This window comes from Protomyctophum parallelum (genome assembly GCF_964188405.1).
Source record: "Protomyctophum parallelum genome assembly, chromosome: 13".
Lineage (NCBI taxonomy): Eukaryota > Metazoa > Chordata > Actinopteri > Myctophiformes > Myctophidae > Protomyctophum > Protomyctophum parallelum.
The window spans coordinates 20,798,695-20,816,938 of record NC_139708.1 but is presented as its reverse complement, the minus strand read 5'-3'; the positions used below and the strand labels follow the sequence as shown (position 1 = coordinate 20,816,938).

The 18,244-nt window shown below is 39.9% G+C and overlaps 3 protein-coding genes across 4 annotated transcripts in view; 2 read left to right on the top strand and 1 right to left on the bottom strand.

Annotated features, from left to right (window-relative positions):
- nudt1 (nudix (nucleoside diphosphate linked moiety X)-type motif 1) lies at positions 1–3,659 on the top strand. Of its 2 annotated transcripts, none has more exons than XM_083779724.1 (4): positions 1–185; positions 335–482; positions 1,649–1,794; positions 2,775–3,659. In XM_083779724.1, exons 2-4 carry the CDS (start codon positions 340–342, stop codon positions 2,945–2,947), a joined length of 462 nt encoding a protein of 153 aa, XP_083635850.1. In that variant the 5' UTR covers positions 1–185; positions 335–339; the 3' UTR covers positions 2,948–3,659. The 2 variants fall into 2 exon arrangements, with proteins under 2 accessions (XP_083635850.1, XP_083635851.1); XM_083779725.1 differs by having other exon boundaries at positions 1–206.
- Positions 3,660–4,212: 553 nt separating this feature from the next.
- snx8a (sorting nexin 8a) lies at positions 4,213–15,727 on the bottom strand. Its single transcript, XM_083779356.1, has 13 exons — positions 15,674–15,727; positions 14,196–14,323; positions 12,701–12,830; positions 10,065–10,255; positions 9,634–9,754; positions 9,181–9,317; positions 9,014–9,094; positions 8,758–8,918; positions 7,796–7,925; positions 7,627–7,695; positions 5,972–6,121; positions 5,488–5,637; positions 4,213–5,104 (listed from the first exon to the last, which is right to left on the bottom strand). The coding sequence occupies exons 1-13, from the start codon at positions 15,708–15,710 to the stop codon at positions 5,024–5,026; spliced, it is 1,566 nt and encodes a 521-aa protein (XP_083635482.1). The 5' UTR covers positions 15,711–15,727; the 3' UTR covers positions 4,213–5,023.
- Positions 15,728–16,848: 1,121 nt separating this feature from the next.
- ttyh3a (tweety family member 3a) overlaps positions 16,849–18,244 on the top strand; it is a 34,546-nt gene continuing 33,150 nt past the window's right edge. The window contains exon 1 of the mRNA XM_083780834.1: positions 16,849–17,798. Within this exon, the coding sequence (XP_083636960.1) occupies positions 17,673–17,798 (126 nt within the window). The 5' untranslated portion in view covers positions 16,849–17,672. The remainder of the gene's footprint in view (positions 17,799–18,244) is intronic.

Sequence of the window (18,244 nt, the reverse complement as noted above, 5' to 3'; positions counted from 1 at the left end):
TCGAAAACCGTGGTGAACGTTGCGAGTAGACCCATCCACATAGTTTGCGTCTCAGTGCGTCTTGTGGCTCTCAGTTCTCACTCACACGACTCACGAGGCTGCTGTGTGAACGCTGTGTGTCAGAGCGTCTCGACACTGGCCGGGGATTGAACCAGCATTTTGGATTGTTTTCATCAGTTCAACTAGTAATATTTCTTAATATTTATGTAATGTTGCATATCAATGTTATGTTGTTACAATTTAGCTCTTAATTCTTACTTTCGTCAGTTACAAAGTATGCATGTATTGTATAGTCCTTACTGTCTTTCCCATCACTTATTGAATCTTTCCCCAGGTGCGATGAAGCAGCTAACTCTGGTGCTGGTGGTCCAACCGGGGAGAGTGTTGCTGGGCATGAAGAAGAGAGGTTTTGGAAAAGGGAAATGGAATGGCTTTGGAGGTAAAGTCGAACCAGGAGAGTCGATTGAAGAGGCTGCAAGGCGGTAAGTGAAGTTGATCACCAGTAATGTTTATGCTAGTAAACGACCAAATATTTATTTATATTTATTTCTTTCCATGTTTATTTGATATAGGCTGTATATTGCTCATATGAACTTAAAACTGTGTGTGTGTGTGTGTGTGTGTGTGTGTGTGTGTGTGTGTGTGTGTGTGTGTGTGTGTGTGTGTGTGCGTGCATGTGCCAAGGAGTGAAACTTACTTGAAAGTAGAATACCTTCTTTACCAAAACAAGTCTAGGGGCAAGACCACAGGGTCAAATTTTAGGTGGTCAGGGCACAATGCAATGTATGTCATGTGTGTGTGTGTATGTGGCGACCCCCCTGGGGATCCCTACCCGCAGGTTGAGTACCAGAGGGTGAGTAGGGTCACCGTGCTCAGCCTTATGGTTGACATCTGTTTCACACGCAATGACCCTGCAGTTCGCCATCCACTAATGCACCGCAACCTTGATCCACACAAATCAGGCCAAATGACAGGACTACTGAAATTCTACCTGTAGCAGCATCCAATAATATAGACAGTGTAAGGGAAAAAATACACACCGAATAGATCCTATTTTCAAACATTGCACTTTAATTGGTTGAAAATGGGTTCTATTTCTGACTCTCTGAATCATGTGAGCAGAGAGTATGAGTAGGGAAGCCAATCAGTGATAGGCCTATATTGCACTTTAATCAATCAGTATGCATGTAGAGGAAATGTTCTGGTTTGCACGAGTTGGCATTATTGTTCTTTGAGGTGTTGCAGGGTGAATTCCACTAGTTAATTTCGAGGATGAAATTATGCTGTGTTGGTAATTGCTTTAATCCGATTTGGTCAAATGAGGCGTTTTGGATCAATGTTAAAATGCTTTTGACAGAACCCTTTGAGCAAACTGCACATGGGCTCATTGAAATTGTTAAGTGTGGTGTGATGACGAGGCAGTTCTTTGCTGTTTATTAGTATTAATTGGTTTGTCATCCATCTGTTGATTTGACGTGTTGATACTAGTTCGGTGACATTACCATGTTGTACTTTCTACTATCGTCTTTATAACACTGGCTGACATTACCAAGGGGCAGAATGAGAATGATCATCTGAAAGAGTAAAGTGTGATTTTCTTTTGTTCTGAGCTCCACTGTAATGTTGAACATGTTCTCTCCATTCACAGGGAACTACTTGAGGAAAGTGGTCTCACGGTAGACGTTCTCGAGAAGGTCGGAAATATAAAATTTGAATTTGTTGGAGAAAAAGAGCTGATGGATGTCCATGTGTTCAGAGCTGACAGCTACAACGGCGAGCCAGTTGAATCCGATGGTATGAGTTCCAATACACCACAAAATACCACAATTATGAATCAATAGACCACATTGTGTGTGTAAAAGAAGCATAACAACATTGTAAATGTCACCATGCACATACACTAGCGCTGGTCAATATGGAAAAAGCTAATCAAACAAGGCAAATAATAGTACAGCTATAACAGTCAAGTAAGTTAAAAATGACATCACTACTATAATGCAGCCTTTAAAACCAGGATAAGACAACACTTTTTGCCAAATATGCAATTTTTCGAAATCCCATACTATATCTCATCTCATATCACAATATCGATATATTGCCCAGTCTTTAAAAACACTTGAAACCTAGCATTCCAGTTGAGGGGCAAACATTCCCCAAAATTACCTGATCTAAATATCTTTGGTGTAGAGCAGGGGTTTAACTGATTGTAAACCAGGGACCACCACCCTGACTAATAAGAATCAACATTCACTGTTGTGTTGGGTACTACGCAGAGCTAATTAAATCAAGCCTTTAATAGTCATTTAACTGAAATATGGTAGTGGTCCAGAGCTTAAAAAAGGATGAGAACCACTAATCTACTAAGCCTTGCCGAGCCATGACTGAGGCCCATAGGGGGCCAGGGCAGGAGCCTATCTCCAGTTTCCTTAAGGTGAGGCAGCTTGATGTACACGCAGTACACCCACTGGACATGACGCTAGTTATGTCGCAGCGACTAGTGGTCGAGAAAAAAGTTAAAATCTTCATTTTCTTACATTACCAAATGCATGGTCACGGACCACCAGTTTAAAACCTCTGGTGTAGAGGGAACAAGTAGGGGACCTAGTAGACCCCTGGAGGACTCCACTCAACGAAGGTTTGAGTGGTTACGGTTACCACAGTATATCTAATGGGAAAACTATCAGTGTTTTCATTAAAATGTAAATGAAGATAGCGAAGGGAGATGCTTTAGAACTCCTCAGAGTTCAACTAATTTCTTTTCCGTTTGTTTGTAGAGATGAAGCCTCAGTGGTTCGAGTGTGACAAAATACCTTTCAGTCAAATGTGGGCCGACGACCATCTCTGGTTTCCATTCATGCTAGAGAAGAAGAAATTTAGTGGCCATTTCAAGTTCCAGGGTCACGACTTGATGCTCAGCCACAAACTGGAGGAAGTGGCGGAGCTATGAGCGATCACACACTGAAGGTCTGCAGAACTGTTATTCACAACGGAGACAAAACAAAGAACATACTGAAGAAATCCATCAGCTCGCTATTTCTTGTTCAGTGGCATTTGCAGGAAGAGGTAACCAAGCCCTGCGGTCTTATCAGAGCCTTGTGTTTACTGTGTATAAATATAAAATGTCATAACGTTGGTTCTTGGAAAGTGTGCACATTTCTTTTTTGTTTTAATGTTGGTTCCCCCAAAAATGAAAATGTTTTCACATATTACGTCATACCTTGTATGACCTCAAAATGAAGGCCACAATTTTTTTTTTTTAACATAGCTGATTTAACAAACAGCTTAACGGGTTTTAAAAAAAGCATTGTTTATTATACCCATATTTACAATATAGGAGACAATTTAATTGGATTCCTAATTGTACACCCCTACTGTGTTTAAGTGTGCACATCTAATGTACTTGAATCCAAATGTTTTGCGAAAGGTAAATTTTGTTATATATTAAGTTTGTCAATAAAATATTTTTGTGGAGACACAATGGAGTGCTGTTGCCCTTGCATCTCTATTCAAAGAAATAATTCAATTTACATAACTTTTGATGCCATCCCTTACAGTATTTCAACACTAAAATCATTCTTTCTCAACAGAATTACTACTTAAAAAAATCATTTCTAACAGTTTAGCTTATAAAAGCTTAATTACAGTACTTCATAATCCATCATACACTTGCCAAAAATAAATGGTATGGACTATATAATAAATTAGGCTAATTTCAATTAGAGTAAAAGACAAAAGCCTGATTTGTTACACACATCGACAATGGCAGTTGAACTTGTAGATCAGGTATTTTCGGTGTGCGATACGATGTGCAACCCATGTACATTAGTGGCATTCCTGCAGGTGACCGTATAATTACATCCCAGGATGAGTGCCTGATGACATGTGCATGTCCTACCCTCTGTCTGTAAATCTGGCTCCTGTTACAAATTACAATATGTCCTTTTCTCTCTACCAAAGTCCTAGAATACATCTACAAAAATAAATGTGCAATACCAGTCTTGATTCTTGTCAGGTAACTCCCTGAAATTGAAAACAATCCTGGTGGTCACATAATAAAGTTGAGCAGAAAAAAAGAAACATCTGTAAAATCATGATTCAGTTGGCAATTGGCATTATGTTCCGTCTTTGGTACTGCAAATCAATAGTTTAGTGTTATTACCACCACAAAATCAACATAAAACTACATCTTATTTGAAGGATTCTGAAACTCTGCCAGTTGTAATGGAATATTTTAACTCTTAAATTTAAAAACAGCTTATGAAATAATTTTAGTATGAATTTTACACTCAAGAAAATAATTTAGTCAGGGAATGTCCTAACACTGACTGTAAAAGCACACAGAGTAAACAAAGCTGCATTGGTTAGAAGAATAGCAGTTCTCCACAAAGATATATTATAAGAAAAATGCCCCTATATTTATAAACAAAAAAGAGAAAGAAAAACATCTGTATCAAAAATATACTGGTCTACAGTTATTCAGAAATAAATCCTAGAATGCCTTCTTAACAGGTTTGAAAAACGTACATGATACTTAAGAGTATCAATCCCTTAATAAAAAACAGTATAAGATCTTCTGTTCCTCTTACAGTATTTCAGCTATATGAACATGGTTCAAGATATCAGTTAAGCCCACAAATATGCTGTTCTCCTTCACTTCTGCAGACACACTCATTTTCTTTCTATGTCTGAGTATTGAATGTTCAGTGGTCCAATTTTGCAACTCATTAGCTTCATCTCAACAACTCGATCCAACAGATTGTTGACCACAACTGAATAGCCTTTATGCAATATCCCTTCCATTTAGTGTGGCTCTTGATCAACTACGAGCACCAATAGTGGCAGATCATCTCTACATTCACAATTATCCTGTCATACTAAAAGGCAATTTTGTGAATGTATTTTGTGCATTCCACATCTTCCTGTAGCTCAGAGAGCAAAATACTTGTCAGTATGTGTCCTCATCACTGTCACAAGGTGGGGTGGGGGGTGATTTCTCTCTTGCATCCGGTTATTCACTTGAGCTTCAGTAGGGGGGTTTCATTCCATTATTAGCACCAAAGAGACACCCAAGCTTTGGCTGAAGATCATTCCACACTTCACCCATCTGGACAAAGAACAGAGATCAGGTACCTCATAAGTCACATGTAAGAAAGCCCAGTCAGACCACAACTGAAAGGTAAGCTTTTAGATTTACGTGCATGTTTTAAAATAAGTCTCAGTGTTTCCCCTAGCCAGAACTTGATAGTGTGGGGGGGAGCTTTCACACATTCTTTTGTAGTCTTTTATTTTCCTTTTTTTGGCCTATTCGCAGCCGTGTACTAAAAATCATACTGTAGTGGCTGGTCATGATGGTGTGGGGGCCCCCCACACAATCATGCAGGGCCTCCACATAATCATGCATATACAGTACTGTAGGGGAAACACATTATTTATTTTATGAAGCTTTTAATATTCTGTACAAAATGATAGTTCTAGTAATAATCTAACCTCTCTGTGTCCTTGGACCTGAGAGTTGACAAAAGCCCCCAGAATATGAGATGTGATAGGGAGGTATGTGAAGATAAGCTGTGTCTCTTGGTGAAGGCAGAAGAGAGAAAAGTAGTTTCTTAATTCCATGGTCTGAATTGCGTTCTCTTGCTATAACAGAAGGGGGAATAAAACAGATTAGATTCGTCATGAACACAGCCTTTACCCTAATTTATATATGAATGTCCATGTCATGATGAAGACTTTCAACTGAAAACATTGTCAACATTTTTTGACATGCAACATGGTCACACTACTAAATAGAATTAACCTTTACAACATCATCACAGTCATCATAGAAAGCGCAGCCAGAAGGGAAGAAAGTGCATCTAACTTTCTAATGCAAACATTGTTTTGAGTTAGCACATTGCAACACTATATATGCAACACTTTAAAATTGAATTCCTTTGGATTAAATCCAGCTAAACTATGATAAAACACCAACCTGGACGATGCGAGACTCCAGCTGTTCCACGGACACCTGTTCCTTAGGCTGCACCGTGGCACTCATCATCTGCCTCTTCATCACGCTGTACTTCTGCAGAGCTCTCTGGTGTTCATGGAGCACCCCCTTCTCATGCCGCTCACACAGATCCTAGGAAAACAACAAAACACTCAAACTCAGGAACTGTTGCCAATAGATTTGAGGGTGAAATTACACCGTGATTGCATTTGTACAGAAAAAAGAAATTACATCTGTGTGAAGTGAGGGGCGATCTTATCATTGTACATCATCATGACACTATGACGTAAAACTCTCCATTCATTGTCAATGGGAACTTAATGTTTGTCTAAGACGAAGTTTGTGGGCGGTAACTAAAAGCTGGATGTAGGAGTGCCCCTCAAACTCTTCCTACTTCCGGGCTGCTTCCCTATAGAAACGTAGACGCCTCATTCGCTGCTGCAATTCACTGGAGCGACGTGTACCGCACTGAGGGCGGAAGTGTGCCGTTATATGGTGCATCCCGGGCGTCCAGTCACGTGACTCAGATCCCTTCCTTTCATTAATTAGTACAAATGTACACTCTCAGAGTTACACACCCAGGCAGATATGTAGGCACGGTTGAGGAGGATGTAGTCTGTGTGATCTAAAGGAAATAGAAAATGAAATGCCATTCTACAACTCTATTAGGGAGACTTTTTAATAAGATAGAGCCAAATCATGAATTTATATGGTTGGAGGACTTCGAGAAACTAAAACGACTATTTGAAAAGTACACCTTTTCATTTGCCTCATTCCTTGAAAAGGCCTGGTCAATGAGGAGGATGGCCATTTACATGGCCTTGTTTATTAGTTCATTTTGTTTTCATTTTTGTTCAAATACTGTACAAATATGTATTTCATATATATTTCATACATAAACCATCTTTGATAGAGCCCAAATACAATGTGATTTGAACTGCAGAGGTCACAGCATGTACCAGTCTTGAAGTTATTTGTCCTGCTTGAAGAGCCACTTCAGTTCTGTGAAGTGATAATGGCACTCTTTTTTTGCCATCATACAATACAGAAATTCGAGGTAGCACAAGGCCACTGAGCTAGCCTATGATGTGAGGTATAATTAAATCAACACATTTCTTTGGATTCCTTGTTTACATACATATTTTGGGTGTAAAGGAATTTTCCAAACTTCCCACGTTAGTAGTCCGATTCAGTAATCTTTTCTTTGTCTGTGAATTTTGCGGAGGGCTGCTCTTTCTCAACTCTGTTCGGATGCAGACTTACATGGGACCAAAGCTTGCTATAGGTCATATGAAATGCCATATTCTAGACTACCGGTACTAACATGGGAAGTTTGGGAAATTCCTTTTCACCCGAAATATGGGTGTAAAACAGCTTAGTGAATCGGGCCCCTTGCGTTTTCTTCTGCCACATCTGTATGAAGGATCAAAACAACAAAGTAGGGCATTTTGCTTACAGTATAAGCAGGACACAGTGATCATGATGGGGTATGTCTGTGACTAGATGTTCTGTGTGGTTAGTTGTGGTTGGTTATTGTTTTTTTTTAGTGCCAGACGATATATGTATGTTTGTGTCTTTGTGCTCAGATTGAAGAAATAAAAAACTTTAATGACAACAAAAAAGTAACAGCCACTCACTCTGTATGACTGAAGAAGATCTAGGAAAAGATTCAGTTTTTCCACAACATCATCTTCTTCCCTTCTGCCCTGTAAGGAAAGGTATTAGGAAAAGTCTCAGACACAGTTCCAAAAAGGGGCTATGGTACAGTAGATTAGGGTGTCAGGCGTGAAGGGTCGTGCTTTGTACCTGTTGTGCAGCTTTGTCAGATAGCAAAGCGAACTCCACAGACAGGCCTTTCAAAGACCGACGCAGTGTACCCCAGGAGCACGGCGCAGAGGACAGGGAAGGGATGGACGAGTCATCTGAACCCAACGTGCTGAAACATCATGGACCGTTAGAGCGACGGTCTGTGACGCTGTACCACTCTCAATAGTTTAACACAGGATGTTATGGCCCGGGTATCTAGGCTGCTAATCCAGCCCGACACCGTGTCGCGATTTTGACTACCGATCCAGACGACCTTTGCTGCACGTCACTCCCCATCTCTCTCCCCCCATTTCCTGTCAACTTACTGTACACAAGGCACAAAAACAAAACAAAAAACTGGATTTTACCATTTAGATTTAGGTCCCACGTCCCAGAGATATAAAAGAACTTGTATAAATTAAGTCTGTGGTCTGGCCACAGGCCACAGACAGACTCTCTGTAGTCTTTGGACTACAGAGAAAGAGAAAATATTTAAAAACTTGGATAAGTTCTTAGGTCATTCCTGGTTCACAGTTACTGGGATTTGTTTAGTTTATCTTTAAATAATTGTATCTCTTATCTAAATATTGTAATATTTTGATGCTGACTGTATCTCTATTTATTCAAATGCACCAACCTCACCAGGTCAAATTCCTTGTGTGTTCAAATATACTAGTTGATATATATAATTTCAAAGTACTGTTCTTTCCCCTGAACAGTATCATTAGGTAGGCTGCTGTATGCACTAGTGGTTCTCAACTTTTTGGGGCCTGGCCTAAAACAAGCAGTCACTTACAGAGGGAACGTCTTGAATAGGTTTTACATATTTTGATAGCATTCCTTTATTTAGAATGTGTGAAGGAATGCAGAAGTGAGAAACCTTGCAATTACTGACTGGGTGGGTATGGGTAAGGTAATTCTACTGTAGAAAAATATTACAGTACATGCAAACAGTAAAATACCTGAGTTCTCTGCCAAACATGAGTAGATCAGTTGCGTTCTCCTTTGAGCGCTCAGCCATTCTCTCAGATCTGTCTCGCAGCTTGTGGAAGCTGTTGTGTATATTTCTAATCAACTCTCTGCTTGCCGAGAACTGAGCCTGAATGTCAGCCGGGAGATACTCCTATAAAATACATGAAGTTAGTGAAACTGAAACCGCAATCACATTTTGTTGGAAATAATGCATTGCCTTCTCCTGTGAAACAAATGCAGGCAAACCTTTGCCTGAGTCGCTATTCTGTTGGTCATGAATTCATCGCCCATTTTCTTGTAAGCATCGCGTAGTTTAGGCTGAACACCCTGTTTGGAGAAAGTGGAGAGTGGGAAGATCATCACACAAAAAAAGCATTTTAAAAGGTAGTGTAAGAAAACAAAGGCCACCTTACCGAGCCATTAAAGGTGAGGAAAGTCTTGACCAGCTCATCTTCAAAGAAGAATGGGTGTCTTGCTACCAAGTTAAGGAACCGGCAAAGAGCACGTCGTCTCCCCTCTATGAAATCTCGCTCCGAGACAGAGGTCAAGACTGTGGACAGATATAAAAGCTCAACTTGAAACCCAATGCAGTTTAAAGGCATGTGGCATAACAAAGCACACCATATTGCAGCACTTAATATGATTCTGACCACCAAAAGTAGGAAACCGGGACTTCCGGGCCCTATCTTACCCCTAAACTTTTTAAATGTTTTACCATTTTGAAAAACGTTTTAAAATACTTCAGCTAGCTTTCCAAGGCAACAGGAAATAATACAGGGATACAGTAGTTATGAATGTAAAAAAGAAAACACAGGTGTGATCACGGAAATGAAGGAGCATAATAGCATATAAAACACTCGAAGTACCTCCTTTCAACATTCTTTTAGGTGGCAGAGCAGGCACCATTCTGTAGGCAAATCTCTGAATCAAAAGCTCATGGAAGACATCAAAATCACTGTAGCGTCTGTAAACAGAGATCTTGAAATACTAAAAAGAATATATACAAAAAATAAAATAAACATGTTAAAATTGTGTTTTCAATGCAGAAATATTCTATAATGTGGGCACAAAATAAATCACGGACCATTTCCAGGCCATGGACATTGTAAGTTAGCCTGGCGCGGCCAGACTCATAGCCAGGGTTCACTGATGTTTCCTCCCGGCATATGATATATGCGGGGAGGAAGATATGCAGAATCTTCAGTGAATCCCCGCTATGAGGCTGGCCAAGCCAGGCTAATTGCAAGTGACCAACTGACCATATTTGTTATGTTCACGTTATTATTAAATCCCTTGCCTGGCTAGTGATCTGGTACTCCACGTGTTTGAGAAACAGGCCTTTCTTCTCTTGGATGAGCTCCACCTTGACCGTGTCCCTGGCCAGCAGTTTGTCCAGTGTCTGGGACACCGTCAGTGGATCCTCCTGAGCTGGCTGCATCCTCAATGCACACAAGTCTTTGGGCTCTCCCAGCTGGGGCTTTGGCAACTCTATCAAATGCAAAACCAACCGCTAATTAGAGCCCCGACTGGCTGCAGATCTACTATTTTTGAAAGAAAAAGAAAACATTTCGCCTGTAATTAAATGCCCCAAAATAGGGACGGCAGGTTGGATCACTGTGTCCTGATTTCTCCCATACCGATTTTATCAAAATCAAAACCGATATCAGTCGGCGATCTTCTGCTAATATTTACAGCAGTTTCATTGGCGTGATTTTATTCCAATTTTTCACTCTTAAAGGACCACTACACAGTCTGTGTCTCATAGGAGGGCTGTGTGGGAAGTTTAGAAACCGTCCTCCAGTGACATCATCATTAGGCAGATTTTTTTTAAACAACACAAAAATGTTTAGATTTTCATTATCGTGAGAACGATGGCTTCCATTTTCGCATTGCAACTTTTCAGGACTAGAAAGCCTGCAGTTTCTATTAGCTTGTATTCCCCGTCGATGATGTCACTGGAGGACAGTTTCTGAACTGCCCACAGCCCTCCTATGAGACACAGACCGAGTAGAAAAAATATTGCAGAATATTTTCATGATCATTAGTGAGATGAATGAAGATAGGTTGAAAAGTGGTTAAGTGGTTTTTGATTGATTGATTGATTGATTGAAATATTTATTAACAGTTTGCAGAATTACAGAATTACAAGCACAAACTCAATACAAAGACTGTTAACTGTGAGTGGACGACCCAATTAAGGATTACACTTGTTTACAACAGGGTCCACATTGTTCAATTCATCAAAACATTTAGAGACATACAAATAGACACTTCTATGTAGCTAAAGAACAGAACAGGAATTCATCATATAGGAAGCAAAAAGGGAAAAGATACATATACAATGAGGGGAAATGGGGGGGGGGGGGGGGATTTTACAGAGGCCAGTTTCGAATTGCAGCCATCCATAGGTGCCCTTTGAGAGCGGTTTTGAAGGAGTCAAGGGATTCACATGTCTTAATGACTGTTGGTAGGGCGTTCCGCATTTTGGTGGCATAGGAGCGAAAATAATTTAGACCCTTGTTTGTGCCGAATCTGGGTTGTACATGGTTTGTTGCACTCCCTCTGGTGTTGTGGGTGTGGACTTCGTTTACATTAAGGAAGTATTTAGACAGGTACATGGGTATCTTGGTGGTGTATCGAATCTTGTGGACCAGACCCATTGCAAGATGCTGTACTCTGTCGTCGACCCTAAGCCATCCCAGCCTGTCAAAGTGGGCAGGGGTGAGGTGGGTACGGGGGGTGAGGCCAGGCCATTTTATCACCGGAAAGATTGGCCTCCAGGATGGAACCTAGGTAGGTAATTTGATCTTTTCGTGTGATAATATTGTCACCCACTCTAACCAAGAAGCCATCTACCTTGCTGAGATTACTATTTGATCCGAAGAGAATGGATTCAGTTTTTCCCAGGTGTAAGGAATAAGGATAGTTTGTTGTCAGCGAGCCAGGTGTCCTTTAATAGTTTAGTGGTTGTGTTGAAATCACTTCTCCAAAATCACTATAGCCAGTACAAACCAGTGGTGCCCACTTCATGTTGTGGCTAGAATTCATGTGATCAGCAATTTTACTACTTCTCTCACATTCCAGAGAAATCATGAACAGAATGTAAACGTTCTGTGTCAAATGGCAAACTAGCAGACGTGACACACCAGTTTCATAGTATGGAGTCAGCTGCCCTATTGGCAACACCTGAAATAACATAGAAGGCCTTAAATAATCATAGTATGTTGGAAACGGAGCTAGTCTCAGGCCAGCATAAATGGCAACCCATTGAAAACCATGAAACCCTTCCCTCTCATCTTTCCCACTACAGTTCTGGTAAAAGAACAACACTAGTGCAAGAAACAGACTATGCTGAGTGAAGAAATTATTTTCACAGAAAACTGGTCTGCTTTTGATCGCCTTCATTGTTTATTGTTGAAAATAGAGTTATAAATACTGAAATTATGACATTTGACTACTTCATGCCATCTTGGTATACATTATTCTTTTCTCTTCTTTTACTTGTACAGAAAGAACCACAGTGGAGATCAGTCCATGACTTTATGATGTTTTACCCTTTTTTCAGTTAAGATTTGTTTGCTAGCATCACTTAATTCATGTAAACTATTCCATTTTAAGAGGTCAAGCATGTATACAAAACTATAAAGAGCAAGATAAAAGTCTATGTAGTCAAAAACAATATACATTTTAAGATGACAAGCAGCAGGGCCAACTAATCCCCCAGTCACTACAACTCAGAGGTTATAGGTACAGTAGGTGTCACAATAAACTGTAAATGAGACATTTCTGAGCCAATTGACTCAGAATTTCTTGTGAAGACAGAGGCCTTTACAGGAAGCTAAAGTTGCCCTTAGACACACTGAAGAATTCAAGGCTACTCATTAAGCAATACATTTACTGCAGTAGTACTATCATTAACACATTTCCACCTACCTTGTATGCAGTTCTCTAACAGTTTGGGACTTGGCTGCTTTCCTTGCTGAGCAAGAGCAATCAAAGCTAGTGCTTTATAGAGGGACAACTTGCTTAGGAATCCATCACTGAAATCAACATGCTCAGCAATCTGGAAAAAAACATAATATGTCATAAAGGTCAAATTTTTTTAAATCCAAAGGCTAAATTCAACTGTGGCTTACATTCCGGAGTAGAAAAAAGGCTGGTCCATACTACAACAATGATATGCTACAAAATCCGACAAACACAATGCGGGAATCCAACTTGACCACGAGTCTATTTCCATAGACAAGGTTAAAAATGTAATCCTGGCCAATTTGATAAAGCCATTGTACAGTGTTGTTAGCCTATATCACAGTATGATATAGCATTACTATATACAGAAGGCAAACAATTATAGATATATGTTTTAAAGGAAAAAACAAAAAAGACAAAATAATGGTTGACAGGTTTTCAATAACCATGTCATTTCAGGTCACATGTCATAGGGTTCACAAAGTTTGCACTGACTTTATATCAGCAGCCAGCATAACTGCATGTTATCTATACTACCTCATAAAAACACACTTTGCCACCCATTTTCAACCCATCTTATTTCAACCTAACCTATATCATATCACAAACACTCATTATAATTGCCTACTCGGTCTGTGTCTCAGAGGAGGGCAGTGGACAGTTCAGAAACCCACCTACCAGTGACTAATAGTCTGCAGGCTTTCTAGTTTTCAAATTAATACAAAATAAAATAAAACAATTTAAAAACCTGAACTGTCCACAACCCTCAAGTACACAGAAATGGTGCCATTCGTATATTGAGCATTTGTATGTCTCTAAATGTCTGTATGTCTTTAAATGTTTTGATGAATTGAACAATGTGGACCCTGTTGTAAACAAGTGTAATGCTTAATTGGGTCGTCCACTCACAGTTGACAGTCTTTGTATTGAGTTTGTGCTTAAAATGTACTGTAAATTCTACAAACTGTTAATAAATATTTCAATCAATCAATCAATCAATGAGGACCAATTACGTGGATATGTTGAAAATGGGTGGAATGGTCCTTTAAGCACATGAAGCTGTAGTGGCTCAAAGCCTCTGCCTGATGACCAAAGGCTAATATAATGTAATCAATTTGTATTTCTGAGATTGGACAAAAGTTCACCCTCAGAGTGTACATGGGCCAGTAAGGCTATTTTTCTCAGTTACATGGAATTTTACTTTGCAGATCTAGGGCGCTCTTTTTGCCAGGATTACCCCATATCCCTATTTGCTTTATTGACTTATTTGCCTTTCTTTTTTTTTTACTATTTTGAAAAAGAATTTGCAATTGTTCAACTAGCCGGTCTACATCGACACATTGTGGGCTATTTGAACTATTCAAAAATGATTTTCAATCTTTTCAAACAAAAAAGACAAAGATGGTTAGGGATAAGGCACTGACAAAAACAGGGCCCCTAGGCCCCCTACTCTCCTCACCTGGCTTAGAACAGCCTTGTGGAGCTCTGTCCTGTCCAGCAACCGATGGAAAACCTCAACCTGAACTCTCTCCTCTGCCCTACAGCGGACCGCCTCGTACACTTCCCTGTAGTACGAGGGAACTGATCCTGAGAGAGGAACAACAACACCTATTAGACAGACACCATCAACATTTGCTCAACTGTAGGCTACTTGAGCAAATGTTGCTCAAGTACAGCAAATGTTGCTCATTGTACAGATATTCTACTGTTAGACGGATGTTAGGTTCTTAGTCTACTTAGTACTTATGATCCTAGATGACTATTTCTATGTATTTGAAGTATTACCATGTGTTCTTGCTTACTGTAAGTCGCTCTGGATGAAGAGCGTCTGCTAAATGCCTAAATTGTATATTGTAACTGTGACTTACAACCGAGTGATACATGAATATTATCTGAAATATAGGCTGTCCACAGCAATATCCATTGACAACTAAATCAAATGATTCACCAAATCAAATGATTCACCAAATATGAATGAGCGCCACACTGCCACCACTATAGCCTCAAATCAATGCATACATTGCATAATGTATGCCCTTAATCACAGTAAATTAAATGAAGATTGATTGATTGAAATTTGTATTAACAGTATGCAGAAGTACATTTCAAAACAAAAGCAAAAGTCAAAACAAAAACTGTTACTGTGGACAACACCATGATAAAGCACTACACTTGTTTACAACAGGGTCCACCAATTGCAATTCATCAGAAAGAAAGATAGAAGAACCTCAACTCTGTGATCCTGATATATCACAGTAGGCTAAATGAAATGAAGCCAGCACCTCAACTGTGATCATCCAGATCCAGATACTTAATAATCACAGTAGCGCCTACAATAGGCTACATTATTACATAATCATAATGACTGAACCTCAACTGTGATCCTGATTCCTGATACTCAACCACAATACATTATTTAAAAAGATAGAACTGTGAATCACAGTTCTATATTTTTTAAGTGATCGTTCCTGCACCAACATTTCAAGGACTTGTCCCATAACACGATGTACAATAGAAATCCATTCAAGTATGCCACATATAGGGTCCTATAGCCTACTAATTTGCGTTTTTTTAATAGAAAATCACAACAGGTGACTCAATCCCCACGACCAAGTTCGACTGCATCGATTATAATTTGCGTTTTGACTTTTGAGGGACCCGCGAACCAATGGTAAAAGGTACTGAGGTAAGGACCGTGGACCAACCGATTCCCAACGTAATGTACCCAAAAAGAAAAGCTGTCACGGCTTTCGTTCCCGTTCGTTCGTTACATCACCACATCTGCGGACATCCCCACACAAACATGATTCTAGTAAAACAAAAAACGATCACGTTAGGAGCAAGAGGACTGGCAAAATATGCTTAAAGTTAATAAGTTCAGTAAAGTCAAGTCCAAGACGTGTAGTGCTGTCGTTCGAGGTGAAAACACAACATTACCTTCGGTGATCTCTCCTGCCATAGTCGTGATCGTCATGTGAGCACCAGAGCACCTCCATGTGATTTCCTGAAGAAACGAGCAAGGGAAGGGAGAAAAAAAACAAACCGGGGGAATTCAGTTCTTAAAGTTGTAGCGAACCTTGGACAAAGTTCATGGCAACAACGATTCAAGACACTGCGTAGCACAGTACTGTTGTATGTTACGGTTGTTGCCAAATACCAACATCTGTTACAACTGTAATGCTTTGTATTCATTGTGAATTTAATTTTTGTATTATTATTTATTTAAAGTAAATAGTAAACCAAACCTGAATCAGAATTATATTTCGTTCGTATGACAGTGTCGCTCGTGCAGATCTGAAGCTCAGCGTATCGCGGTGAGCTTAATTGTGGGCCTACATCTATTTTCAATAAAACAAGACAGCTGTTTTCAGAACTGCAAGTGCACGTTTCTGCTTCCTTTCCACTCCGCCATGGGTCCACCCTTTACTGTACCGTCTACTCTGTACTACATTTCTTTTCCATTTCTAAACGTTTTAATTATGTTTTTGCATAGTACTGTTGTTGTGTCCTTAAATGTTCAGATGAATTGAATATGAAGGACCCCAATGGAAACAAGCCATAAAGTGCTTTCTTGGGTTAAATAAAATCCTCGTTTTAGCAGACCTTAATGTATTGAACTGCAACTTTCCTGTGATTTTTTCTGCAAGCTGTTAATAAAGTATTCAGTCAATCAAATAAATTCAATTCAAATGAGCTTTATTGGCATGACAACAAATACGTTAAATTGCCAAAGCAAGTTAAATATAATAAAACAGTTGAAAATGGGGGAAGTTTTATATATATCTAGGTTAGTTGGGGCTTAAGCTTTTTGAAACGAATAGCAGCAATCGTTTGAAGTAATTTTGGGACAAATAGCAGCATTTTTCCTCAAAACTATTTAAATAGTATACAAAAAAAATCTCACATTTAAATATGTGTAAAAGTATCTACTCCAATCAATCTAGAAAGCTACTTTGACAGTGATCAATGCAGGAGCTTCGAGTGGCCTCTAGATGGCGCGCGATCCATCCTTTTAGGCGAGCGACACCGTCGCACCACGGAGTACAAATGAGTTTAGGCTTCCAATCTCTCCTCCATCTATTCTAAACGGTGTTTATGATGTTTGTGAGACACAGGAGCGTGTGTTGTTGAGAGCTTGTTGTCAGTAGAGCGGAGGAACCGAAGAATTCAGGAATAAACCAAACCAACGTCGTCATAAATAAAGCCTACAGGCAGGCGGGCATTTTATTTATTTGGTGTCACACACACAACGAACGGAGGACGAAGAGATGTCAAAGTGGAACAAAAGAGACTTGGATTGGATCATCTAAACCAGCCAGCAACATGCTAACGTAACGTAGCTGCTGGATGCTAGCTGACCAGAAGAAACCCAACAGACTGCTCCTGTTTCTGCTTCATGACAACTATATCAAATGGACACTCGGTAGTTTCTCTTCCCCAAACAAACAAAGGGCCAGTTTGTGTCTGGTCTGGAGGACTATAGTCTCTGGGGACCAGGCAAGTTGACCGCTGTTTAGCAAATTAGCTTCCTCCCTCCTCCTCCTGCATTGCTTAAAGCTTAAAATTAGCAGGTTTAGCTAATAAGGTGACGTTTTGTCAAGGTGTATTAAAGCTGTGTGACAACCTATGGTTTGTTGTTGAACATGTACGACGGACCAGGACGAGGTCTAACATTATTATACGCTGCGTTTGAATGAGGAAGTGATATTGATTGGCACCCGAAGCAACGCCTGGCTCTGGGGTGTTTGGGGATGTGCTGCTGGCTGCAGAGCACGGATGTAACCGTTATTATTATGAGATAAAATAAGTTCGGGGATTTTATTTTTAAACCCCCCCCAAATCCTGCTGGATAGAGACTTTATGAGGTGGATTCAGCTGTCTTCTCCTCACACCTCGCTTGTTGTTTACTGAGAGACACTTTGGCACCACAGCTGACATGGCAGCGGTGGCCATCTACACCCCACCATGGTGGGTGAACATGCTCCACAGACTGCCTCATTTCAACATCAAGTTCGAACAGACGAGCAGTGACTTTCGACCAGAGGATCCGGCCTATCAAGAGGTAACAGTTATCAAGTTCATAATAAAAATAAACGTTTACCATGTCAGATGAATTGAACGTGAAGGACCCCAATGGAAACAATTGGCCATATAGTGCTTTCTTGGGTTATACATCGTCTTAGCAGACCTTGTATTACAATTTAGGCATTTAGCAGACACTCTTAATCCAGGGCGATTTACACTATTAAGCAAGATTGAACTGTACTTTCCTGTTCTTTTTTTTTTTTCAATCAATAGTGTAGGTCTAATGGAGATCTCTATACAATTCTGGCTTCTGCTCCATGATGACAACCAGAGATCTCTGTTTTACACTGTAAAATCCTCAGTGATAATTTTATTCACACAGTGCAAGTACAAATGTAACCAAATGGTCCATTACTGTTCCATTTGTCATCATCTGCAATTCTGCATGTGTCTGGCCTCGAATTCAACCTGACCAGCTGGCTT

Excerpts from the sequence above, each read along its gene's own strand:
- nudt1 (XM_083779724.1), top strand. The coding sequence starts at position 340 with ATGAAGCAGCTAACTCTGGTGCTGGTGGTCCAACCGGGGAGAGTGTTG. Across the intron at positions 483-1,648 it reads ATTGAAGAGGCTGCAAGGCG|GGAACTACTTGAGGAAAGTG; the intron begins GTAAGTGAAGTT and ends CTCCATTCACAG. Across the intron at positions 1,795-2,774 it reads CGAGCCAGTTGAATCCGATG|AGATGAAGCCTCAGTGGTTC; the intron begins GTATGAGTTCCA and ends GTTTGTTTGTAG.
- snx8a (XM_083779356.1), bottom strand. The coding sequence starts at position 15,710 with ATGACGATCACGACTATGGCAGGAGAGATCACCGAAG. Across the intron at positions 14,324-15,673 it reads GGCAGGAGAGATCACCGAAG|GATCAGTTCCCTCGTACTAC; the intron begins GTAATGTTGTGT and ends TTCCTCTCTCAG. Across the intron at positions 9,318-9,633 it reads TAAAAGAATGTTGAAAGGAG|TCTTGACCTCTGTCTCGGAG; the intron begins GTACTTCGAGTG and ends ATCTGTCCACAG.